At 45.1% G+C, this 27121-nt stretch overlaps 1 protein-coding gene across 3 annotated transcripts; it reads left to right on the top strand.

Moving 5' to 3' along the window:
* Positions 1-25867, top strand: LOC109486842 (lysyl oxidase homolog 4-like). 3 transcript variants are annotated; one of them, XM_019790746.1, is made up of 15 exons: positions 1-506; positions 3697-4012; positions 7855-8024; positions 17281-17477; positions 20327-20549; positions 20774-20957; positions 21214-21368; positions 21539-21694; positions 22090-22243; positions 22464-22588; positions 22796-22917; positions 23316-23432; positions 23733-23865; positions 24116-24227; positions 24474-25867. In XM_019790746.1, exons 2-15 carry the CDS (start codon positions 3706-3708, stop codon positions 24503-24505), a joined length of 2187 nt encoding a protein of 728 aa, XP_019646305.1. In that variant the 5' UTR covers positions 1-506; positions 3697-3705; the 3' UTR covers positions 24506-25867. The 3 variants fall into 3 exon arrangements, with proteins under 3 accessions (XP_019646305.1, XP_019646306.1, XP_019646307.1); XM_019790747.1 differs by having other exon boundaries at positions 2-506; positions 7855-8015; XM_019790748.1 differs by lacking the exons at positions 1-506; positions 3697-4012; positions 7855-8024 and adding an exon at positions 13450-13610.
* The last annotated feature ends 1254 nt before the right edge of the window (positions 25868-27121 follow it).

Genomic DNA, 27121 nt, shown 5'->3' on the forward strand with positions numbered 1-27121 from the left:
TCAGAGATGATGAACAGCGGCGTCCCTTCCCTGGTCGGACGTCTGTTTGAAGATCCTATTGTGCCCGCAAATATTTGAGGAAGTGGCAGTCGAAACGCTGAGCGGCATTCCTGAGACGTGAGGACCAGGCACAGGGTGTCTGAGTACAGAAGGGCGAGAGAAGACGGCTGCACGACCGGATAGAAGTTACCGAATCACCCCAAGTACAGACGATAAACACGCGCGGGGCACGGAGAACAGAGGGCAGACGCGTCCTGAGCTGTGCTGGGACCGACAGCTGCCCGAGTCCGGACGTCTGGGTAAAACTACACACGCCCTTCTTGTCGGGCACCTTTTTCGGGCCGTTCTCGTGGCAGAGCCTTGCCAACTTGCAGAGCGTTCTTCTGTCGTGGGTTACAAATAGAAGTTATGCGCTAAAGGATTCTCCTGGAGGCAACTTGGACAAGAGTCAAGGAGGAGACAGACGCTGAGAGGGAGGCGGAGCCTAAGGACCAAGGACGGCAAGGGTAAGGAGTTCTCCAAGTCACGTTTGTGTGGGTTGTCGCCAAGTGGGTCACGACACTGTGTGAGGTAAATTTATATATGTGCATGGCGATATCAGAAGTTGCCAAAACTATGGAAACTCGATTTAACTTTTACCGCGTTCTGGCAGATAGGAAGTAAAGTTTTACTCCATCGGTATCGAACTATGAGACCATGAACCAAAAATGTTGGTGCATGATCTTCGTTTTTAGCTCGCCCATACGTTTACATAATTTGTTATAGAAGGTGTCAGGTTTATAATGCTGCACAAGGTGACCATGGCTCATGGTGCAGACCTTGTCAAGTTTGATGACGGATGATTTGAGCAAGTGCCACGGACAGGCTTTCAGCAACGTCTAATCACCGACCATACCGATAACAGTGAGCACATGATATGGCAGTTGATTGGGTTGGACATGCTCTTGTGGATATAATTTTCATCTACAGGGCAATAGTTGAGTCTTTTGAAATTCATCTTATACGTGTCGCACTAGAAAGAATCTGTTTATCAAATTTCATAAATCATAGAAACGATCTCAATGCCCTCAAATTCAAACGTTCAGACATTCGACAAGTTAGAGAAGACACAATATTTTCGTAAAAGTTTACACACAGAAAACAATCGCCCGTTATATAGGAAGGAGTCTGTTTCACATTAGGCAGGCAACTGGCAAACCATGACAGGCAAACGGAGCCGGAGAAAACAGTTGTGTTGTTCTGCCATCCAGATGAAGATAAATGATTGTCAAACAGGAGATGAAGTGGGCTGCTGGCGGTGGGTTGGGAAAAGTCAGCGAAAAGTGTCGACCGTGTGTGGGACTCATTACTCACTCCACAGGGTAGGGCAGTCTACGTATACAGTTATATATACAGCGACCTCTCCCCAAAGAAACTATGCAGAAAGTGTATCGTGAATATCGGATCAGCCTGAATCTTATTACAGTAATCTCCTTGCAAGAATTGCGTCCTCTGAAGTCTTCATTAAGATCTACGAACGTCCTCCTGATCAAATGAAGGCTTTGCCCGCAACAAACATACTTTCGAAATAGGAAACCTTACGCAAAGTGCAAGTTACTGGTACTTTTCGCAGATTACACAAGCTCAGTACGGTGCATCGTCCAGGAGCAGGTGAATTGGTTCCGTGGAGATGGAACATGGCGTTTGAAGACTAGGAAGTACACCCCAGCTCTCCTTCTGAAGGATGGGAATTTTTGACATGCCTCTAGGCCCGGGGTATTTCCTCATATTCGATTGACCTACAGGCTAACGAGCTGTCAACAGATATCAATCCTGGTGAAGGAAAACACTCTGCATGTTGAACACATGTCAGGTTGTGCAAGGAGTATAAAAACTCTGTCGGTGCAACTACAGTTTTCTGAACCGGGCCTTCCTATATCCTACCAAGATGGCGTCTGGCATCATGCAGGGCGGTCCTTAGGTGTGACCTTACGCACCGACCTTGGTCATACGTTGCTGTAGTGTTGGACCACATATCGTATATTCTATATTAGGATCTGTTTGCATTCTGCTAGTACACTGCTAGTATGTGTAACCTCCTGCTCTCCGCCCGACTTAGCGATTTCACGTCAGTATACCGGAGGTCGGAGGCAGCCAATGAATCTGTTCTGGCAAAAACTGACTTTACAACTAGAGTTAGGATTATTATTCTTGCTCATTTAAACTAGATGCTTGCTAGAAAATCATGCCTTTAGATCCGTGATTTCATTGGCCTGAAAAATCAATTATGTTTCTGTCGGTATCAACTGATTCTTGCCGTTAAATTGAGTTCTTATCAACGATGACCATTTTTACCATGCCTGAAACCACAGGGTTGAAAACCTAACTGGAGAAGCACGGAGATACATTTACATTTATGTAAATCAAACAACAACAAGTCTTTTATAATCAGTCCAAGCTTTCGAGTTGCGATGTAAATTTATATCTGTGTATTTACGTGTTTTCTACGGTGTCAAAGTTGCCATGTGGTACCAATACCGCCATTGTGGCTCTGCCCGGGAAATGTGGGACGAACGCCAAGTTCAAACCACAAGACGGCAGATCGCCTGGCTTGTTTCTACAGGAACGGAAGTATCAAAAACGACTTAGCTTCACCATCACAATTGCAAATTGTACTGTAAGCCCTGAATCCCCTTACTGTACACAGTTGGGCTAGCATAAGACGCGCTGCCTTGTTTGGTAATGCGCACTGGAATGTCGTCGTCTTCATACTAGCTGTCATTCTCATTCTTGCGAAACAGCCACCAGTAAAATTATATACCAATCGTTTCAATATCGTAGTACTACAAGTATGAATTGTGCTATAACTTTCTCCGCTCCATTTGATAAACTTTTATTGCCGGTTCAAACGTCGTTTTACGTCAAGTTCAATAGCTTTGCCCGGTACAGCCGATCTTCTTGGTGACGTCATGAGCTGCCCGGGACTGGCACTGTGACAAAAGTGGCGGAGGGAGAAACCGGCAGCGCGGTCAGGATACTGGCAGCCGATCCATCATTTCGCCCAAGCCAAGATGAAATAGGATCTCTCTGCATGAGCTTGACTTTGTGGTTGAGGACACTGGCAATTACACCAGAAATAGAACTTGATAAACAGCCTGAGTTTGACCCTGGTTCACAGGCGTATTCAGTGGATCATTATACACAATTTTATCTTAATCAAACGACTACTGTGAACAAAACAAATCTTACTTATCCTTTTAAATTGCCTTACAACAAATTACCTCCACATGAAAAAGAAAAAATCAGTAGATCAAGGATTTTATAAGCTTGTTTAATCATTTTCTCACCGCCCTTGTTTATCATTCTATGGCTCATGTGTTATGTGTTATCAAAGGCGTCACAGGCCTGCAACAAATAAAACCTAACTCGAAATGGGATGTTTCTGGATCATTATTCATCAGACGATATAAGATCTCTGGTGTGTGGACAGGAGCCACTTGACCTTGGACTGACCGTGACCTTGGCCTTTCAACATGGACAAACGATGCCTTTATTACATATACATATTGCGCAAACGGGTCGATTGCTAACAAAAGACCCGAGAAGGCATTCGTGTACATAATTACTAACCACAGCACAAGGTGACGAAGGTTCTTGACAACCCCCACCCATCCATTGTTCACCCGCCTAGAATCTCATAACTTTGTTTCCAATTAGAGGGTGAGCATGTGCGGGCCGGCGGGCGGTGGCGTGCGGAGGGCGATGGAAGCGGGCGCGAGGGTGCGGGTGTTGTGGGCTCTGGTGGTCCTCCTGGTGTCTGCAGCGGTCGGGCAGGAGCTGGAGACGGTCGAGATCCGTCTGCGGGGCGGGAGTGACGACAACGAGGGGCGAGTCGAGGTTTTGTACAACGGGGAGTACGGGACGATCTGTGACGATGAGTGGAATATCAACGCTGCAAATGTGGTCTGCCGTCAGCTGGGGTACAAGGGCGCGGTGGACTTCAAACGGAGCTCGTTCTTCGGACCCGGAACAGGTATGAAAAATCTCCTCCATACTAAAAAGGAACATCGGACATTCTAACCAGAACGATCTTGTTGAATTGTTGTGCTCCGTTGTATGTGGTCACGATTACATCGGTAAACCGTCACATCCCTTCTGAAATACGATATATTATTGACTTTGGGAAAGACCGTTTCACACTGCAAGGGATGATGTTTTCGGATTACATAATTCAATTTTAGGTGTAAAAGAAAGAAAACAGTTTGCGCTACCGTTTAATGGATTATATACAAGTAGTACTAAAATAGTTTTAATCGGAGCAACCAGATAAAGTATGACATTTTGCATTCCGTATATTTACTGTGCTGTCCCGTAATGTTGGCCGTGTCCGTGGTGAGAGATGGTCAAGACGGAGGTCGCCTGAAATGGTCTGCTGACGCGCACGGTCAGAAATCGTGATGACGGTTCGGAAAGTTGCACATGGTGCGGAACGTTGCACGTGTGTGTGTGTGGGGGGGGGTGAGGGGTTGAGGTCATTGAACTCCAGAGGGAAATCTCACCTGTAACCTACTTACGATTCCAAATGACAAGTCACGTGTGGCTGAGGGATATTCGGGCGTGATCTCTGTAACTCTGTAGCGGCGTTAGGTTATTAATGTGGACAGGTGCATAGCATGCCAAGAGAGGCGTGTCAGACAGGCATGACCCTGGTGGTTTCCGGGTCACTTCCACCGGGGCTAATATTGCAGACGCCTTGTCCCTTCGTTCCTCGGATTAAGCAACAGGCTGTTGACAGAAGTTGACTGGACAGTTTTGGAATTGACGAGTCTTGAGACCTTTCGTGGCACACTGCCAACACTTTGGGCTAATCAGAGACTTTGTTTCAGTCGGACGTGAGAGGAAGCAGGCCAGCAATGGCGGGAACACACTCGTTCCCAGGATATTGTGATCATGGTACTCCAATGAAACACAAAAAATCGTTTCTCCGCTAACAAAAGTACACACCAGACTCCGTGAAAGCCATCATGTCTAAACGTATCTTAAGAACTTAAGAGCTTGTCCTAAGCCCTTGGTTGTGTGTGTCCCGCCACATAAATATATGTTTCATGGCAAATCTTATACCAAGAGACAAATGTTCTCTTAGCGTGCAACACTAGCCTGATGTGGATGTACTACTATCCCACTGCAATTGGCACCAAACGTAATCCATGATGTGCAGAGTTCAATAGATAAATGAGTGGTAGACTAACAGATAGATCGAGAAGAGGAAAGAATAAATAAGGACGTGGAAGAAACACTGTGACGGGTCGATCGATTGAAAGTAACAAGTAATTGTGACGTTATGTCTTGTTAGCACAATGAAGTGTACAATCTTTTTTCCAGGACGCCACTGCATGTGTAACGTTAGGTACGTAATTTTTATAGTGAATCTGTCTGATTGCTAAGATCATGTGTCATGAATTCATAACCAGGGATTTTCCCTTGGTGGTCTAGACTGCTGACGCACTTGTTCTTTATGCACAAGACTTGTTATATGTCTAGACACGATATTTCCTGTCTGCTGTAATACTGGTGTTCCTCGCTCCGTTTGCCCGTGATCAGAGCCCGTGATTGTGTACAGACAGGGGGGATCACACCGCGACCTGCACGGCGAGTTGTGCCCCATCTAGTGTGAACAGGTGGCTTTACTAACGAAAGCCGTCATGCACTATTGGGGACAGATATAAGGGGGGCATTTAGCAGCGTTTATATATCGTTAAGAATGGTGTGTGCCATCCTGCTAAACAAGTCTGTATGGACACACCGTATAAACACGAGTAGAACGAACCAGTTTGATACGGTCACTGTGGTAAAGGCAGGTCATGGGCAGGTCACCGTTCTGTCACGGGTAGCTCGCAGGTACGTCAACGATTCAGAGTCATCAGTGCACCTATCAGAGTAAACCCGTGTGGCAGAATTTCAGTCATAGGGTGTCCAGAAGAGCCCAGGCTATGCACAAACCACACTCCCCTTCCCCTAACATGCCTCCTACTGGCGAGGAATGTGCCCTAACCTCATCGCACTCTCCAGAGTCCAGATGATGTTGATTTGCCGGGGTATTCAGTAGGGACACTGATGTCCTTGAATCTGGCCTGTCACCAAGGCCAATGAGTTCCGTTACCTTTGTGAATTTACATGTAACGTTAGCTGTTGTTTTCCTACCTCCCCATTGGAAAGTTTATGTTTTCACAGTTGTGTCAAGTGTGTTTGTTTGTTTACTTGTTGATTGAATGATTTATTTGTTGCTTGCTTTCGTGATTGCTTGGTTGCATGGCTTAAACCACGAGAGGAACTCTCTGAAGAGTTTTCCGAGTTCGTATGGAATGTTTAATGCTGCATTTAATCTCCTTGGTCGTGACCTTGAGGACAACACAAATAACTAGCGGAATATATGGGTATCCGCGGGGGCGTTGGGTTGTCTCTGTGGGCTGATTCAGTAGCTGACTAACATGCATGGGATTTATTCATCTGGTTCGTCCCTTTCTCCCGCTCTCCTTCATATATGTCTATTGCGCTTTTTAGGCTATCGTCAAAGACTTTGTATCTCGTACTCAAATGGTGTCTACATGTACAGTGTAAGACAGGAATAAAGCAAAATGATACCGTTGCTCGCTCTATCTTTTAGAGGGTCTTCCTATTATGGAGTGATCATTGTCATGAACTACTCATGATCATGATGTACATAACGTTGAACTTGATCATGAGCGATTGTTGGCGTCTTGAATTAGGTAAATCAGTATAACTATTATCTACCTAATCAACGGTATCGAAGATAAACTGCTTGACGGCCCATGGGTAGAAATGTCAACTTTGGTCGGAGGCCATCCCGAAATACCACGGAGATCGTGGAACAGGAAACCGCAGACTCGCCCTCACCCCTCCCATCCGGTTTCCTGACTCGGTTTCCTCCTGATGGATCGGTCGGGAGGACAACCTGTTTCTCCTGGGAGGGGCGGTACAACTGTGGGGATGTTAGGGGAGGGTCGGGAGGACAACCTGTTTCTCCTGGGAGGGGCGGTACAACTGTGGGGATGTTGGGGGAGGGTCGGGAGGACAACCTGTTTCTCCTGGGAGGGGCGGTACAACTGTGGGGATGCTGGGGGAGGGTCGGGAGGACAACCTGTTTCTCCTGGGAGGGGCGGTACAACTGTGGGGATGCTGGTGGAGGGTCGGGAGGACAACCTGTTTCTCCTGGAGGGGCGGTACAACTGTGGGGATGTTGGGGGAAGTAATCTCCGAGCACATATTTCGGTGGCAGAGTCGTATCCAACTGGCAACACAATAGTCAATATCCAATAGACAAGAAACTGTCCAAAAGGCCTCCGAAGAATAAAGGTACATGGAAGAAGGCCATTATCTTCTCAATCAACCTCTGCTTGGAGAGTAGCTGGGGGGAGGGGCTGTCGTAATCAGGCCTACATTAATGTGATCAATTACACTGGTCTCATTTACATGGACGTGCATGATTTGGTCTCCACATAACATCATCCGAAAAATTCACTTTTAGTCATTTTGATACAAAATAGCTTGTTTGAAATGCTTATATATCATTCAGTGGACAAAAAAAACTGTAAAGTGATCTGATCCTAGCAAACAAGATTACCGGCGCATGTCAGATTCACGTTTGTGTGGCCGTCCGCAAGCTGACCATGACCCGCGTTTAACGAGATGGCTGTGAATGCGTACCCCAGCAACCAGGCCAAGGACCAATTTTATCACCCTACGCACACGCCCAGGTTGACGACGCTCAGGAAACTGACCCAAACCATGTTTAGGTGGGGAGCGAAAATACTAAGTACAAAACCGCATTTACGTACTCGTCTGTCCCTTCTGTAGGTCAGGTTTTCCTGGACAATGTCGTCTGCAAAGGGAACGAGACCAAGATAGGCGACTGCTCCCATCGCGGGTGGGGGAAGAACGACTGTAACCATGACGAGGACGCCGGCGTCGTCTGCAGCACCGAGGTCCGGGACGACATCGACATCTCAGACCGATACGTAAGTCAGGTGAGCCCCCGTAGTGAGTCCCGCATGTTAGCTAAGTTATAATATCTGTAGTTGTATAACAACGTAACACGACTGACGCTCCCTTTAGCAACAGTAACACAACACTTACAACACAACATCGTCGTCTTCAAGCACATGGGAACTGGAAATAGCAACACGTTTTGTTTTGCGAATATCACCTCTGCAAAATATCACAAGACGTGTCATTTTCCTTCCGCCATCTGCTTGAAGACTACATTGGTAGTAACGTAGTACGTTAAAGGACATACTACTCCATTCACCACCTTAGTCGCATCCTATGCCGACTTTCCAACACATCTACTACATCTACTGTCTGTCAAAATTAGAATTTGCATACTGCAGAGTCTTGCGACTGTCGAAATGGTCATCTGTGAAGCTGTGACTGACCGCCCCTAGAGGTACGTACGCTGGAAATATAGATGAAGCGAATCAGGCCAGGAAAAAAATGGTAACTTGCCCAAGTGTGCACTATGTAAGTTATCGAGTGATTCACTGGAATTCGGTAATTATCCTGGCCTTTGGTCAGTCTGCATATTTCTGCCTGGCGCACGTCAATTCTCCCTACCTGACCCATTTGTGTCTAGATCTGGGACCTACTCTGACATACGACATGCACGCCAGCATGTGTAGTTTTTGACAGAACGAGCGTTATCAGTGTCCGACTGTGGTCACCTGACGCCTAGACTAACGAGTGTGAAATGAGATCCCCATCAACTTGTCGACGCCCTGGATTTTATCCCGATTTCATCGAGTCTGAGAAAAATTCGTGTATTGTCTGAGTTAGTTAGATTTTTATCTATCTTCAACAACAGCAGATGAGACCTTATTTTGACTGGGGCGTACATCACATCTGTGATTTATTATGGACGACCTTCCCCTTGACAATGCGTGTCTGCAGTTCAGTCCAACTTCGCAAGGCGGCGTACTTGAAAACAGCGACAGCGACGCTTGTTAGTAGGCAAGCAAATGATCAAATTTACTTTTTCTAGATATCAGTTATTAAAAAACTTGAGGCTATTGACAATCCTGTACCGCTTCGAATCGCTATCAAATAACACAATGTCACGGGATAGTCCACGCACCAAAAGCACCATAGGGTTGCTGTACATGTATTTCGAAGAAATTAGAACACATACTGTAAATGCCTACCACAGATACTATAGTATCTCCTTAGGTGTGGCAATCTCGTTATCAATCATTCCCAATACTAGTATAACATGAGGGTGTAGTTTGTTACCTAACCGCTTGGGGGTTCTTCGAAAGTTGTGTTTAATACTTGAACTAGCGCATGTCGTTATGTGAGAATTCAATTTGAAGTTTAGATAATGGTGCAAAACTGGACTCTATGGACCTGTGTTACGACAGAAGACCATCTGTACGCCACACCTTTACTATTGATGCCAAACACAGAGGGAGGTGCAGGTGTGTTTGGTGTTACGAACTGGTTTCTGTCCTAACGGTGGTAAAATTACAAGTAGTGAGAAGGTGGCTGCAGACGGAGAAGTGAGGGCGTTGGAAAGATCAAAGATGCCTTTGTCGTGACCACCTGAAGACGTCTTATTGATGAAAGTCAAGACGTCACTTAAACCAAGCAGTCCCCTGGAACTACATGTACCGTTAGCTGTCAGCTCTGTCTGGTGTAACTGAGACAAAACGACTGGTCCTGCCAACACATGTGATCTGGCCCAGGCCACCTTTGGTATTACATGCAATTTATGGTATAACGTACGAAGTTGGGTCTTGGCGTATGATAGCAGCTCTATCTACCCGTGAGTAAACGAGGCTGGGTTTCTGTTGATGGACATGGTTGTGAGGGTGAGGTCGCCAAGGAATGTGTATATAAGTTGTGTAATCATGGTATGAAACATAAAACATGGTGTAATCGCGTTATGAATTACGATTTTCTTGCTTAGTACGGTAAAAACTGCTTCGTCTTATTCTATTGGGCCGTGGTGGTGAAGACTGCAGTGCCCCACCCTGTCCCAGAATGTCGGGATCAGGCGAAGAATGCGGAGTCTTCAGTTCAGACGTGCCGGTGGTCACGTTAACCCATGGTGCAGATCCACGCTGGGGAAGCCCTGACGAGTCAGCTGGAGACATGTGCGCAGAAAGAAGACTTGGTGGTTCCTGTCATCTCGATGATACTGAGCATGCTCAGATGGATTCTCTGGATTGGTCCCACACGTACGTGATAGTGCGAGCTGTCAGACGGTGCAATCATCGACGGAATGCAATTTTTGTTTTTCAAAATTAAGATGCTGCCCCCTAATCGACGAACATTTATAACAACTTGGAAGAAATTTATCCTTCTCGTCTTGCCCTGGCGATCTCTCTGATACGTCGTTTGTTAATGTCAAGGGAAGCTCCATACCGGGATGATAAGGGTTGGGAGGGGAGAGATGAGTAGGAGGAAGACGTGACGTAACAGACTTCTATCTGATGACCTTCCGAAGAAGGATGCTTCGATCCGTCAGTCAAATTGTCCATCATGACGAAACACGCACCACAAAACAGACGTTTGGTTTAGCGATCCGGATCTAGTTTGATTTTATCCAGATTGCTTTCTAGTTGATTGACGTTTAAGCCTGTTCTTGGAGTCCGGCTCCACCCAATAACCTATTGAACTCGATCCAGCGGGGTTCGGCCCGCACCCGACCCCACCGGATTGTCACTGGGTTAGGAACTGATGACGTCGATGTTATATCCGTACCCTGCCCAGACAGTCACGGAATCCTATCCACCTGTTTCACTCCTGCGAACATTTACGCATTTCTTTAATCTGTGCTCAAAGATTGGAATTCTTGTTCCGGCTGGATGCATTTGAAGGAGCCTACCTGGTGACTCTACTTCTAGTATTCATAAGATCCTGGTCACAATTCGTCTTACGATTGTCGTACGATTAAAAAGGGAATTCGTACATATATCGTTCAAAATTCAGCGATCCTGTTACCGAAAATGCTGTCTGAGATCGGTGGTTCTGTCACAGCCTGTTTGGAAACGTCAGGAAGGTCGTACGGCGGTACGGCGGCCTACGACGAAAGCGATCGCGACGTTACCGTAGAGATTCTGTGTCTAGTCAATTCAGAGGCTCTGTTCTCTAGATGAATCATGCTTCCCATGCCTCCTACATGCACCTTCTCAGAAAGCGAAGTTATAAATTCATATCAACTTGTGGTGGGATTCAGGGATTTTTCATCACTGATCCGTCCTGTTCCAGGCCGTGACATCTCAGGAACCCCAGGCCTGTCACCAGATGATGGGGAAACGCATGAGAGTAATGGCTAGGGCTTATCCTGGTCGTATCTTAATTAGAGTCAGATAGTGGTTTTACTATCTGATTTATGCCAAAAAAGCCCGAGGCTGTAATATATATCCTGTTACATGATTGCCTTGGAAAGTAAAAGTAGTCACTGCAAAGTACGGGAGATGAGAGAACAAATTCGCTCGTCAGAGTGTTGACCTACAGATTACAGAGGGCATTACTCGTGATCCATTCCTCACTATAACATAAATAAGTCAGTTTTGTGATGGTAATTTCCTGTTTTGTGGCGGGAAATCCATATCTTGTGGGCGGTGGTGTCCGTAGTAGGTTTGGCACAGAGGAAATCGTGGGAAGAGGAAACCGCGCTATGACGAAGGAACTCAACATCTCTGCCAAATGCACTTGGCTTATTCACGACCATGGTAATGTTCAACGCCGATATCTTAGATCTAGATTACAAAAATAAGTGTTTAAGCGCCAAGGCTTATCGGTTTAACCTATGGCACAGTTCGAATCCGCAACAGCCGACTGAAGAGAAACCATGTCTGTGGTTGACGTACTGGCCTGAACCAGCCCACAGGTATTCGGGTATCAGGGGTTATCCCCGGTGTCTGTGCTTTGTAAGAAAACATGCGGTGACCATCCAACTCATCTCTAAAGACAGACTGCGTCTACTATGGCCCTGACCTCTTCGGCTTTCGGAAAGGCTAAAGTCCTAAAAACTAAAGACCACGTCTGTGATCTTCTATTTTAAGATCTATTTTTCCCACCAACACGTCGGAGTTTCCCTACTACGTTTTCCGGTGCGTGGGTTTTGGTACGTGATTGGCACTACCACACTCCCTGTCGGAAGTTGTTTTTCGTGGCCTTTCTCATGACCATGGCGTTGTGTTTCGGGGAAAACCGGGGGTTTTCAGGTGGAAGTGAACGATCGTGACGACAACTGCAGACGACATTGATCCAAAGCAGACGATTCCCTGTTTTTCCTCGCCTAGACATGACGTGCCACAAGGAAGTTCTCGGAGAATATTCTGTCTGCTCTCCTGTAAAGGTTGTGCCCTGGACGCCGACCAATTAGCGAGACGTGCGTAGGAGCGCCCTAACGCTGCGTCTGCCTGAGTCATGGCGGGAAATTACGAGACGGAGGCAGGGATGGGCCGTTTTACGCCGTGTAGTTTATCAGATACCTACTTCTTATCACCATCATGTCTCAATAAGAAACTGAGCTCTGAAGATTTGGAACAAATTGGAGCTCTGCGAAATTTATTTATGTCTGAACTGAAGTCAAATATCGCTACAAATATAAACGTTATGGAGGTACCACATAAATGGAGGTGCCACAGCGTAGAGGGAACAATGTTCTTTACTTTGACTTTAGTATTAAGACATTTGAACGTGAACTGCATATTCAGTGATGAAGTATAATACTAGCCTTCCAAACGTCGTGCCACAAGCTTTGGAACATGGCTTTCCAGATTTACGTGACCCTGTTAGCTCAAGATTAGCACCAACCAGAAGATAATCCTGTCAATGTGCTGATGTGTACTTGATTATGATAAGACACACAGGTCCTCGGAGACGCGTGTAAGGCAGGTCTTATCTCCTTACCGTGATGCACCTGTTCTACACATGTTTGTGACGTGACAGGTTTCTGCGTGGTCGTTTGTGCACCTGTCAATCAGCCGCCATGTTGATCACGGTCGGCCATTAGGCGTGAGAAATCCCTCCTTCGCCCAAACCGCAGTGCCTCACGTAAATGTGGCAATAACACAACGGGGAGAACTAGTTGTCGCCTTTGGAACTGTTTGCAGAGAACAGATGGGTGTGATGTTTGGTTGACCTGTGCCCTGAGCATCCACAAGTGCCTACCCAATCAAGACTGCTTCAGACATCTAACATAGTTAGGCGAAACGTCTTAACGAAGAGCAATTTTGCTGATGTTTTTATGAGTTTCTTTTGGGTCTTTTCCAGCAGCTAAGTGTCACTTAAAGCTGCGTAGGTGGAAATAACTGATGCATTTCACGGTCCTCTCAGAGTCATCGCTGAATCATCCCCAGTGCGGGAATCCCCCACCTAGTAAACTTCCCGGCCTCTGATTGGCGTGTCCATGGTGACGCAGGCGACCCCCAGAACTGTACAAATAGTGCAATACTGGAATTCATTACTCACAGCGCTGGAGCAAACACACAGGCCATTCCTGAGACTTGGGAGACAAGCCGGCGACAGCAATGGCCATGGAACGACATTTACGGGTTCTGTTTCTGTTCTTGGTGGCTGCAGTTCCCTCCACGCTGGCCTGGCTGGTAAGTACCGCCGGTTACAATGGGCGAAAGGTTCGCATTTCCAATCAATACGCCAGAGACTCATAATATGATAGGCAGGGGGAACATAGTCTGGAAAAAGGAAAAATAAGGTAATTGGTGCCAAACCTGTGTCAATGAACCCACCGGTCCTTGTCGTAAGCAACTGGCACACAAATAACTGCTCCCTGCAATCTGGACAGGATCCAGAATCTGTCCATGTTTTGATCGCGGAGATTTTTAATGGCTGGACCATTAGGTAACTGCAATAGAGGTGCTCTTGAAAACGGACAGCTGTTTCTGGTACCTGATATTGCTTCGTCTCAGACATTTCATCCACCTCTTGTCGTTTCGTATTCACTTGCAGATCCTGAGCGATGTGAACGACAAAGTAATATACTGTATTTCGAATGTTTAAAATTGTGGAGTTTCAAACGTGTAACCAAGGAGCTCGGAAGACTGTTTGAAGCTGTTTGGTGCAGCTCAGCTCTACTTTGTAAAGGATCTTACTGTGTCGTGTGGCTGACTTTATCCTGGCTTAACTTCCTTGTCTCGAGAAATACCTAAAAAGGAGACGGGGCCTTGAACCCCTGGAGCTTACGCTCACGTGGATGTTCTGTTACGTAGCGCGAAGGACTACGTCATCCACCTGACGTAGTTCAGAACAATCTGGATTCAGCGAGGGATGGACCGTTGTTTGTTAGTGAAGGTTCGGAGGCACCTGCCTTCGAGGCAATCGGTTCGTGTTGTGAAAACGATGAATTAGTGTTAAGATCAATTGATGGTTGTTTTCCATCGCCTCAAATTATTGCTCATAGGTGTGGTTGAAGTTGGACACGTAATATAAAGATCTGTTTGTTATCATCTTTTTATTATCTTTTGGACGACAGAGACACAGCTACAAGAAACGGTCTGTCCCCAATGCATAGCAGCTGTGTCGTGTCTTATACAGGTTTGTACCTAAGGTGTATGTGTCCTGTCTCATGTCTCGGGGTGTTTAGACATCTAAACCCTCTAGTATAACAAATAAGAGCCCTACTGTGTGAAGTGTCCCCATAAATTCGGTAGTAGACCAGCCCCTCCCGAGATGTCCCATTTTAGAAAGGTCAAACTGCTTGGAATGCTCGCTATTCTCTCTGGGTAGGCCTTTCCTCTGATGTTTTGGGAAGTCGTTTTACCGGGACATGTTCGCTTTTCAACAGCTCTTGTAAGAAACACAAGCTTCATTCACCCGATGTTTCGGGCCGCACACACCTGGCTCTTTACATATGGTCGTAGTCAGTTACTGCCATTCCTTTGTCTGTGAGGGCTAAATTGTAGAGACACGGTCTCACAAAGTGCTTTGTTGGTCAAGTGCATGAAGGGCACAACGTCTTCCTGTTTTTGCGATAATTGGTGAAAAGAGGCGGAAGTAACGGTTCAGATATCGTCTGCAGTCTGAGACACAAATGGCAGTCGTTTTCCAGTTGCTTTTCTCTTGTCTAAGTTTTAAGGACCCGGTGATATTTGTATCTTGGAAACATTCGCTGGCACGATTGACACTTTTGTAATGTCATCTTAGACATCTTACTGTTAATGCAAAACCTGTCTATGCATTGGATATGTAACATCAAGGACATTACTGTAATGTCCTTGGTAACAAAAAAATATAACTTTGAATTGTAAGATTTAAAACCTGTCAAAGGAAGCGGCTTTACCTGCAAACTGCAGACGAAGGGGACATGGTAGAGGGTTCAACATGTCTACTACACAGGCGTTGTAGCAACAGGACAGATAAACCATGTGGGGAAACTGAGCGAGGAGGCAGTAATATGTATATTGACGAGCATTGTATAACTTTAAACCTATAGCTATCTACATGTAGATGTCTTCGACACAGCGTTTTTGACATCTGATTTTTCCTAACTCATCCCCGGCCCTGAGCTTGTGTCAGTTCACATTGGACAGGATACACAAAGGACGTTCTCTGTATCATCAGTAACTTTTGGGTACGATTTGTAACGTTATGACCTCTGGACATCTGAAGATCCATCCGGAGTAGATCGATATCGATACCGTAGCTAGACTAACTGCTATTTGATGTTTACATTGGCTGTACTTGACCTTGACCGCTGCACGTCACTTGAGGATACACAGGTAGATAGGAAACCGGCTAATCAGTTACAAACCTTGACCTTTCGCAGGCCTCTTGACCCAAGGTCAACGAGAAGAGTCATCTATGATGAATTTCCTACACTCAAGGGGGAGGGGGTATATTGTTTTATCAAATGCTTTCCTGTGTCTGACTCACCGACTATTCGAAACATCCTTTCACTCTTGAAAGAGCAACATGTCACAAACACTTATTTGACGTAAGTGCCTTATTGCAATGGCGTCACGAGTCAACAGAATAGCCAACTATCTGATAAAGCGAAGATGTAAAGTACAGGAGTGTGTAGGAGAGAAAGGGAAGCTGTTGTTGTCAGCTAGCACCACATGGAAGCGGCTGATACCGGCGATCAGTCACCACAAACCATGCCAGAAACGCATGCGGCCAATTGTCACCGTGACCTTCGTTTGACAAGTTCAACATCAGAGATCAGACCTGTAACTACTTAGCCCTCATTACGTACTAGACCCTGCTGCGGAGGGGACGTCCGACTTGGGAGTGGTTTCACTTAGTGCAGATTTCCTGCTCAAGATTAGAGGGTGAAGATCAGGAAATATGGGCGTTTTTTTCCGGAGATGAGTTTTTTTACGGACGAAAGTCATGTTGTCAACAATTGGAGGGGAAGTCGGCGTTGTTGTCGGGTCAGAATGTGAGGAATTTCATACGCGGAGACGAGGCTAGACCACCGGGTAACTTGTAAACAGTATTAACCTCGCGTGTTTGAGCTGGGCGACCCATGTCAGCCCTCCGTTCTGTTTCAATAAACAACTGTCGTGACGGACAGTCGATCACGTGACCTTTGGAGGTTGAGTCGAGTACGATTGAAATTTAGATTTTTTTTAATTCTAAAAATTTAGTAGAATTACTAGAAAGCTGAAGGGGAGAAGTCAAAGTGTTGTCACGCATAATAATTTGGTGATATCAAATGCTATATTTAATATCATCTAGAAGATTTTCTTACACTGGATTAGTGTCGAGTACGTACAGTAATTTGGCAACCTATAGATAATATCAGTGTGTCACATCACCTAAATCAAATAAAGAAAAATGTATTCTTCCTTCAGTTACCGTCATGGTATTTAAAACTTGTCGTCCTTCCACATGCTATGGAAACGGTCACCCCCCCCCAACAACGTGACCCCGTTAATCATTATAAGATGCAAAAGGTAAAGGACCTATAATTACCTCATTTGTAGCTTCCAGGCGTACTTTTATACAATCATTTAATGCACTTCTGAACACACAGTTACAACCTGACGTTAAGAGTCCAATCAACCCCAGAGATCACAAGAAAAGCTATGAAGGATTCAGTTTGTACCAACATTACATTATATATATATATGCATACATATATAGAACATATTTCAACAACGTAGATTCCAATAGTTGACGGTGACTGACGAAATCTACCTGACTATGATATACCAAATGAGCGACATTCGTAAATTTACTACCACAGCGTTATGATGTTTGTACTTAAAGGACACGTCACTAAATCTGTAGATTTGTGTTGTTTTTTTACAGGTGACTCTAAGAGTGGGTGACATCAGACTACGAGGCCTCACCAAAAGATTACCTCAGGCGGAAGGATACGTGGAGATCAAATACCAGGAAAAGTGGTGGCCGATTTGCGCAGATGGATGGGACTATAACGACGCTAAGGTTGTTTGCGGTCAACTGGGGTTCAGGGACGCCCTCACAGTCGACCTTCGGAAATACAGGTGCCCCAACTTCTGCTTGTTTGACATACTATGCTATACTCGTTTAACCTCTAATACAGTCTAACTCCAGTAAGCTACGTATAATTAGTATAGCGAAACAACGCCATTCCCTTCCTATTAATCTTTGAGTCTTCTAGGAACAGAAACCACATGTTGGACTGACTCAAAGCTAGTTTGCTGAACCTTTTGATCACGGTGTGTCACTGGTATTTGGAATGGAAATGTGAAGGACGGTTTTTGACTATGAGCACTCCATGTATCCAGAACAAATTCCGGAGGAAAAAAACACAAATTCCGGAGGAAAAAGATGCGCCCGTGTTGTACGCGACAACAACCTGACCAGGGTCAGTCCACACAGGGTCTGTCCCACAGGGTCTGTCTCTCTGTCTACAGATTATCCAAATAAATTCAATGTTGTGGCCGAACTTGTAACCATCCCTGTCAGTGTCAGATATTTTTTAGCCATGTTACTCTCCGTAGCCACGCTAGCTGATGTCATATGTATATTGATGAATGTATATAATGAAAACAGACGAATGGCTTCTTCTACCAACTTTTCGCGTGTTTGAGTTTTGGCAGAGGAATCGCGATACCTTTTATTGTGACATGGAAAATCAGTTTCAGTTATGTGGGATCAGTTCTGGGATAGCCGCCATATGCTTTTGTAGCTTTGTAACTTTGACAAATGAGATGTTCCTTGCCCTCGACAAGCCGCTTTGGTAGCAATGACTCCTGGTACACGTAGTGAACACCAGAAAACAATTACAGACATGTCGTCCGTACGTTTTAGACCTGCGTATTTTGGCTTACAGCAACACGCGGCGTGCGGCTCCCGTACCCCGGGTCGGTGCACTCAGGAGTGGCCCTTGGAAGGTCACCTGGCTAGGCACCAAGCTGTAGACAACATCGGGTTTGTTTCCCTCTGACACGCGCGTCACGCGGCTAGCACCACCTCATAAATCTTCATGGGAACTTTATAACAGTCACACTACCGCCACAGAAGATCACAGAAGCCAATTTTACGGAGAGAGGTGTCCTTGACGCCAGGTGAGCAATGTGACGGTTGCACGATTCAGTAATCAAACGCAGATGAGAACTGCTGTTTGCTTACGAAAGCAAATGATCCACGTACCTTGCTTTGATAAATCTGGGCTCTTGCGGAAGTGTTTCCAACTTTCTGCGCTCCTCTCTGGACGTGGGCCCGAACCAGCGGCGTCCAGTCACCAAGTAATCTGGAACTGGGTTGAAGTGAGCTTTTACGGGTATTGCAGGATATCCCAGAGCTCGCTTTGAGATAGTTTCAATATCAGATATCGGTAGCTTTCATCTGAAGCACTTGTGATTACTGTTTACTTTGGCGCGTTAGATTGCGTACATTGTCCGGTATGTGCAGATGTAAATAAAACTGGAATATGAGCATGGGTTCTGAGGCGGGGAAATTCTATTCCGTCAGATTTTGATGTCGGAGCGGAATACTTGAATGTCTTTCTTTAATTAAAGAGTTTTAAAGAGCTTCTTGCTTAAGGTACACTCGCTGATGATCGTAAATACAAAGCTGGCTACAGCACAATTCTATGAAGACGACGATGTTTGAAATACTCCAAACTTCCGACTCGTGCACAACTAGCAGATAACGAATCATCCAATGGTTCCTTGAAAAAACACTTAAAGAGATATTCAGCTCGTTCATTCAGACATTTCGGAGAAAAATCCGAATTCCACGGATACCGTAAGAAAAAGGATTCTTTTTATCAGCATACATTTTACTTTGTCCAAACGTGACATGTTTAGAAAGAACATAGCTATACAGTATGATAGAATCTGGGATTCCATTTTTTTAACCTAATACAACAAGTGTCAAAGCGTTAAGCCCACGTGGTGGCAGGAGCATCGGCTATCATCGATTTACGTCATATCGAGGTCACAGGTCATCCAAAACATCCGGCGCGGATCGTCAACAATCAACATTGACGTCACTGGGGTGATCCATTTCAACTGCTGCTATTTTTGACAACAAGAGTGAAAAGGTTTCGCCCCGCTGGTACATGGCCCTCTAATAATAGTTCATCTTTTTTCACCCAACTGTCCTGCCCCCCGCCTTGTTAATAACAACATGTATCTTGGCAGGGAACACTGCGTTCGTGCGTCAGAAAACCTTATCCGTGCGCGAAGCTTATTTATCAGGCCAGGTGTGGTTACGGCACGACATTAAAGATTTGGCGGTTCTGTCCTATTTATAGTCACGCCGTCTGTTTACAAAATGCTATTTTTGTCCTCCTCGTAACTTAAACATTTGTTGTCGTTCCCTCCATGTGGCAAGAAGACTTGTTTGAATACGTGCGCCAAATTTAGCAAAGTAACATCTCAATGTTCTGGTGTATAAATGTAAAGTTATGCTCTACGTTGGTGTTTCTAATATGTGATTTAAACATTAAGACACCGTCATGAGGTATGTGATATACCGGTAGTCAACGTTTCCAAACAACTCCATGTCTAGTAGTACTTCCCTCAAACCCTAAGTTAGTCTCGATCTCCACAAAGTTCATCATATCAGAGGTCGACCTCGCTTAGATGTGCTGCCAAGTTACAATGGGAATATATTCAGTATGTGCCCTCCATAACTACATGTATGTCCAGACCCAGCCGCCGAAAAGGAAGACAGACCTTTCCGTAACAAGACAGCTGATTTTTGCAGGGCACATCCATGAACATCCCAAGTACGCATTTACATTCGTAGTTTGCGATTGTACGACAATCGTACGACGTCTGTGACCGGGCCCCTTACGGTAAATTGTCTCCATTTTTTTACTTGTAACCTCCACCACTGACGGAATCAACTGTTGCTGCAGGTATGAGAGACCACTGTTACACAAGGACGCCTGGCTGACCCGGGTAGACTGTACGGGGTCGGAATCGACCCTGACGGAGTGCCGCCTGGAGAGACTGATCCAGGGAACCGTGTCCCTGCCCTGCCTGTCCAACATGACCGCCGTGGTGAAGTGTGACCTGGGCCCGCGTTACTCCGGAGTCTCCCCTACAACACATAGGAAGTTATCTGCTATTACCACACAGGTAGGTGTTGTAACGATACTCAGCCAACGTCATCGTCCAATGGTATATTTCTAATTTTAAAGGCAGTATGAAAGTGCAGACTTGAGAGGAGAAATGGGCCGCATAAGTCATAACCTTGGCCGTTGGCTACGAGTTGCGAATAAAAAGGGGATTCAGTATGTAAAAACTGAGGTGTACTCGTCTCATAGATAATTAACTCTGTAAACCTTTCTTAATTTCCGTAGCCCCAGTTCGTGCGGTTAAAAGGCGGTGCGAACACGGGTGAGGGCCGGGTGGAGATCTACTATAACCGGCAGTGGGGGACGGTGTGTGGCCAGTCCTGGGACCTGAAACAGGCTAGCGTCGTGTGCAGGGAGCTCGGCTACGGGTCCGCACGATCCGCGCCCAAAGGGGCACAGTTTGGGCAAGGTGAGCAACCTGTCCTTACTGGTTTGTTTGCTGTGGATTTGGACGTATAAATTAACCGTTGCGCAGGTGGGGGGGGGCTATTTGTTTTCACGTGTCATGTTGCATTAAACCTTCTGCTGTCATGCTATTTCATGGGTAACAAAGAGACCCCAAAAAGTGGCAATTATGGCTGAGGACAGCGCACTTATGACTCTAAATCACTATTACTTGTGCAAGTAACACGTAACCTATCACGTTACCCGGATGTCGTTCCCAGGTCATGGACCAGTCTGGTTGGACCACGTAGTGTGCACTGGGAACGAGCTGTCTATAGTGGACTGCGCACACTCCAACTTTTCTGCCACCAGCTGCACCCATGACCATGATGCATCAGTGCAATGTAACGTTCCGGATCTGAAAGTCAAGGAAAAGGTTATTTTTTTCAATATATTGTAGAAAATTTACAAACTGAAAATTTACAATAGTGCCAAGAACATCAATGGATTACCATGTTGCTCTCCGACGTTTAAACGTTAAAACCTATTTGATGGCATTTTATGTTACTGTGGCGTGTAAAGTAACTGGGCTGATGTTCACGGTAGATCCGTCTGTCGGGTGGGCGGAACCCGCGGGAGGGACGAGTGGAGATACAGAGAGGACGCAAGTGGGGAATCATCTGCAGCAACAGCTGGACGTACAAGGAGGCCGGAGTGGCCTGCAGACAGCTGGGGATGGGATACGCTCTGCACGCGCTGAAGGTACGTACATCTTCTCAATCGCAAGTTCTTTCGAATTCTCTTGGAGCATTGGACAGACAAGAGGCTTCCATTTTAAATCTCTTGCACAATTTGTCTTCTATTTCGATTTCGTTTCAAAGAAAGCCAATAATGAATATTAACTCTTTCTTACTTCGCACTCCCTTGCGACACTTGAACTGCATGTCGGAAACCGTGCGTGTTGTCCGTGTAGTTCACAATGTTTGACAGGCGATGAACGTGTCGTAGACATACACGGTACAAGAAATCTGTTTATGAACAGAAAGGGATAGAGATCTTTGCAAGCGATTCTGGGCATTACCCAACATCTTGGACCATTGTAGTATGGGTGACTTTACCTCTTGTCTACAAGGCCGTTCATTCCTTTGCTACTGCAGGAGGTTTGGTACTTTGAGGGAGACAAGCTGGACTTTGTCATGGCGGACCTGAAGTGTGACGGGACGGAAGAAGCGCTTCACTTCTGTTCGTACAAGTCCTGGACCAACAAAGAGTGCAAAGGTCACCAGGTGGCAGGCATCATCTGTACCCAGGGTAAGAACAAAACATTGAGGAGGGAGCCGTGAGGTTTTTCGTTATATAACCTACAACGAAAACTTGAAGACTTCCATCTGTCTCCACATACAGTACTAGAATCATCATCAAGTAAATTGGTTTGTCTGATCTCTTTCAAAGCAACGCCGTTTTCTCAGTTTATGGTCGGTTGAAGCCTGAATAATATAGTATGTGGGATTTGTTCCTTGCTCTTCTGCAGCGAGGTTACCTGACCTGGTACCAGACGCGTCTCAGGTCCGACAGTCCATCTACCTGGAGGACCGGCCGCTGTACCTGCTGTACTGTGCCGCTGAGGAGAACTGTCTAGCCAGCTCTGCGTACCAGGTAACTTCTACATTTTCAGTAACTATATCTCTATAACTTTCCTGCATGATTAATTTCTAGTCAGGTAAACCAAAGGTCGCAGATTCGTATAAAGACCATCCCGTTTTTGTTGACTGACGACCCGTCAGTCTGCACAGAACTTTGAACACATCACTTGAAGACAAAAAAACAAATTTCTTAAGAAACCGTATATTTCTTCCTCCCCAGATGGAGTGGCCGTACGGGTCCCGACGTCTCCTCAGGTTTACCCAGGCCGTGGCCAATTTCGGCAAGGCCGACTTCCGGCCTAACATCGACAGTTCGCAGTGGATCTGGCACCAGTGCCACGCGTGAGTAGCAGACTAGTCGACTGTGAACATTTGGCACGCTAACTGAGTAGTACCTAGTGCATGGGAGCAGTCGTTATCATCTCGCTAAGAAGAAAGGTACCTCAGAAATTCCTTAGCGGTGATCTAGAGCTTTACAAAGATACCACCAGGTGCAATATACTTAGTCAAAAGCGGCCGCACGCTAGCACATGGAAGGACGCACCTCACCTAAGGAGATTTTTCCCGATATTGGTGCAATTGTTTACATTATGGCACCTGTTTTTCTAAAACCTAGCCAAATAAAAACAGGTTCAGGGACATACATTGTACTCGTACATTGCTGCTTTACACAAAACCAAGCAGAAGATGGAGATATCAATTTGATTACACCGTGTCTTAATCAACGTCTGCACCAACAGCCACTACCACAGCATGGAGATCTTCACGCAGTACGACCTTCTGTCCGAAAACGGGACCAAGGTGGCTGAGGGACACAAGGCCAGCTTCTGCCTGGAAGACTCTCACTGCTATGATGGGTACGTACGACACACTATAGGAGGAACTGTTGTTCAGGGATGTTCTTTCACCTTCGGTGACCGATAGACTGTTCAAAAACACAATAGGACTAATGTATTTGTGCCAACGTTGACCGTATCGAATGGAAATGCATATTCGCTGTTATATATGTGTTGAATATATGCAAAGCTAGAATGGTCTTTACTGTAACCATGATCTATTTGATCTATTGTCTATTGTTCCATCGACAGGTTAGTTAGATCACAGCCTTGTTACCAACTGTTAGTTATGTCAACTTACCGCCCCCTGTTCTCTCTCAGTTATGAGCCTAAGTACGACTGTAATGTGGGTGAACAGGGAATCTCCATGGGGTGTGATGACACTTACAAGCACAGCCTGGATTGCCAGTGGATTGATATCACGGGTGTTCCATCGGGGACCTACACCCTGGAGGTAAGTAACTTATGAAAAATTGGTAGAATGTCTAAAGGAAATGTAAGAGGGTGGTACGTGGAGGAATTCAGGAAGTGGTTGGCTATGTGTAATACTCACTCACACAATCCTCAGGTCCAATGCATTCACGAAAACCCAGAACACTTCCTGGAGGTCTGCAATTTCCGATGAAAAAGTCCCATACCATGAAGAGATATATGTGGATATGTTCGATGTCTTAAAATCAACTCTTTCTACTTGTTTTCTTCAGGTCATAATAAACCCGTTGCGGGCAGTGGCAGAGATGGACTTTGAAAACAACAGAATCTCATGTAAAATTAACTACAATGGGTATCAAGTCGTCGCCACCGAATGCCATTTAGGTAAGACGTTCATTTGAAGTCTTATACATATGGCCATTGTAAAAAAATGTATAGATTACAAGCATATCATGCTTATTTACCTGTATAAGATATGATATTGGCGATTTATCAAGAATAATGAACGTAATAATTATGTTATTTTGGTATACTAGTGAAGTTGATTTGTCTCCCATCTATTCGACTCGTGTGTGAATTTGTGTACTTATCTTCATATTCCCTGTTACAATGCTGTTTCTTTCTTTACAGGAGAAGATGAATTGTTGAACAGTATATACTGATGATGGGAGTTCCCCGGATGTTAGTCACGTGACCATTATGAGGCATGCTCTGCTGCTACTCACCATTACTGTACGGTGGAACCCCCATGGTGGAAGCTTCATTCGCCTGATGAACAGTTCACTATGCACTTCACGTCTTTCCGCTAGGTGGCCTTGCAGGGTGCAGATATCATAGAGGAACTCGCGAGCTTGCATAGAGCTTGCATAATGTCGTGCGTTGTAGATAGATGTATATCTACGTAGATGTATATCTACATTTATGTGGATAAATGTAGACGCCTCTGTTGAGGCTTCATGTACGGCAAATTTCTTGACATATTGTCCCAACACTGCCGTGTAGGATGATATACTATTATGCCACATACCGGGTGTCCCGGTTGCTGATCTATTCTTTTTCAAAAGTGCTTCATGGCAACATGGATTTAGCAATATAATATCTAAACCTATCAGTCTAACCTCATCAGAAATCAGACTCCTGGTACATAGTTTGTGTCCAGCCTTCTGCGGCTTTCTGTTACTCCACGAGTACGGTGTCAGGGACGTGACATGCGATTTGTAGTTCGAAAACATAGATAAAAGTATAGTTTTTTTTTGTGAAGGACCACGATCTACAAAGACAATGGTGCTAAATGACATTCACGTGATAATTAAGTATTATATATTGGACAGAATCATATTTATTATCATTGTTACTGACTGAGATGTACAGAAACTGGGTATACCTGGCAGTGATACTAACAACGTTGGTAGAAAATGGTTTGCGTTTCTAATAAAATTGGTAAATAAAGTCCCTCTAATTAGTCTTCTCTTTCCCGACATGTATTGTCCACGTACTGGATCCTACCTCATATCTCTGTCCGGATGTAGTTGTGTTTGTTCCAACACAGAGGTTGTACAGTAGGGAACATCTCGCGCTTGCCGTTCACGTGTACATGGGAACTTTTGTAAGTGATTCTGTAACGTTTCACTTAGTTTTATATAGTCCATATCTTATAGCGTGTCACTAATCTCAACCACTCGGTCAAGTGTTCAATGTGTTTAATTCCTGTTCTCTGCCAGCATATGCGTTCCTGTGTTGTAAATGAATCTCATGTACTGCCATTATAAGACGAATATATATAGAGTAACGTGACGTAGAGTAAATGTGTCCTTGTATAAGCAATATGTAGTTGTAGCAAAGACAGTGTAAGAACTTCAATGCGTTCATTTGTATATTTGAACAATTATCTTTCATAATGAACCGGTTACTATGATGGCTGGTGAGAAATAATATTGATACAAATGAATATATTCTTATCCTGTTTTACGCATGAATAGCTCACAGCTGTGAACTTTGTAATTAAAAAGGGCACCAAAATATAATGATGGATTTAAGTTGTCATTTTTATCAACAACTTTGTCAACAAGATTACTTCGTCTTAGGGACTTATTGGGACTTACAATGGGATCTTCGGTCTAGACAAATAGGAAGTTGTGTCCATCACAGGTCTGCTCCGGCCAGAGGTGGATTCGCACCATCAAAGTATGCAGACTGTGATAAGATGTTTTAAAAACAATGAAAGACGAAATGAGCATATTTGGCATTCTCCATCAATCCGCGGAGACTAAACTTGTTACGCGTGTAACAGTAGGAAAATCGTTCAGAGACACAACACTATCTCCTCATGATAACAAAGAGTCCAGATGAAGCATTATTCGGCATAATAGGCTGATAGTATGAGCATAATTAAGCGATGGGAAGTAACCAAACTAATAGACCATCTTGAAATAATTTGTGTCACACATTCGCCTTTAGAATGCCATGTGGCCGCGTTGGCAGTAGCTGGCCATTGGCTAGTGATGTGGAATGGGCAGATTGAAGCACAACTGTTTATTTCCGCAGGAGCAATGTCCAAGTTGGAATAACATAGTAGTGCATTCCACAATACTAGATTTCACAGTAAGGTCGTGTGTCGCTCGGCCTCCACGTCACATGGACAGTAGATGACGTTTAGATACCGTCGTTTTCCTGACTGTTCCAGGATCATTAAATGACTGCCGAACCCAACATTGTTGGAAACAAATTAAACCTTCATCCTTCATAAGACGACGACATAACAGTCAAGAAAGCAGTTACGTAACCAGACAAAGGGTACGAAAATACCAGTAGAAGTCTTCTTCGGAGGCTACTAGATCCTACTACTTTGCGATTTTTCTGAGTATTAATTACTAGATGCATCAGTCTCTATCACAAATTTCCATTTGTTAACCACCATGAAGTATACCGTACAGGGAGCATGGCACCTGAAGAAGTGCCACCTTAGTGATTGGTCACAGATGGCCATGCACAGAATCTGTTTGATGGGTCAGGTACCCACCAAGATACCGTGACACAAGTCTTAACGTAAGACTCCTGATCAATGTCCGGTTATCCCTTGCTGACAGGGGTCATACCTGATTGACACATTACCTTGAACGGAGATAGCCTCTATTGGCATACGGTACACCACCTCTAGCAAACCTTCGTGCGAGTCTAAAGGGCATGGAAAGGCGTATATTTCCTTCTTACTGCCGCATGCCAATTCTGCTGCCAATTTGGAAACCGACGGGCAGTCATCGACTGATGAGAGGCGAACT

This window comes from Branchiostoma belcheri, unplaced genomic scaffold (assembly GCF_001625305.1).
Source record: "Branchiostoma belcheri isolate BF01 breed outbred unplaced genomic scaffold, Haploidv18h27 scaffold83, whole genome shotgun sequence".
NCBI lineage: Eukaryota > Metazoa > Chordata > Leptocardii > Amphioxiformes > Branchiostomatidae > Branchiostoma > Branchiostoma belcheri.

Coding starts and splice junctions, on each gene's coding strand:
- LOC109486842 (XM_019790746.1), top strand. CDS start 3,706: ATGTGCGGGCCGGCGGGCGGTGGCGTGCGGAGGGCGATGGAAGCGGGC. Junction 17,478..20,326: donor GTCGACCTTCGGAAATACAG/GTGCCCCAACTT, acceptor CTGTTGCTGCAG/GTATGAGAGACCACTGTTAC. Junction 22,589..22,795: donor TAGCCAGCTCTGCGTACCAG/GTAACTTCTACA, acceptor CTTCCTCCCCAG/ATGGAGTGGCCGTACGGGTC.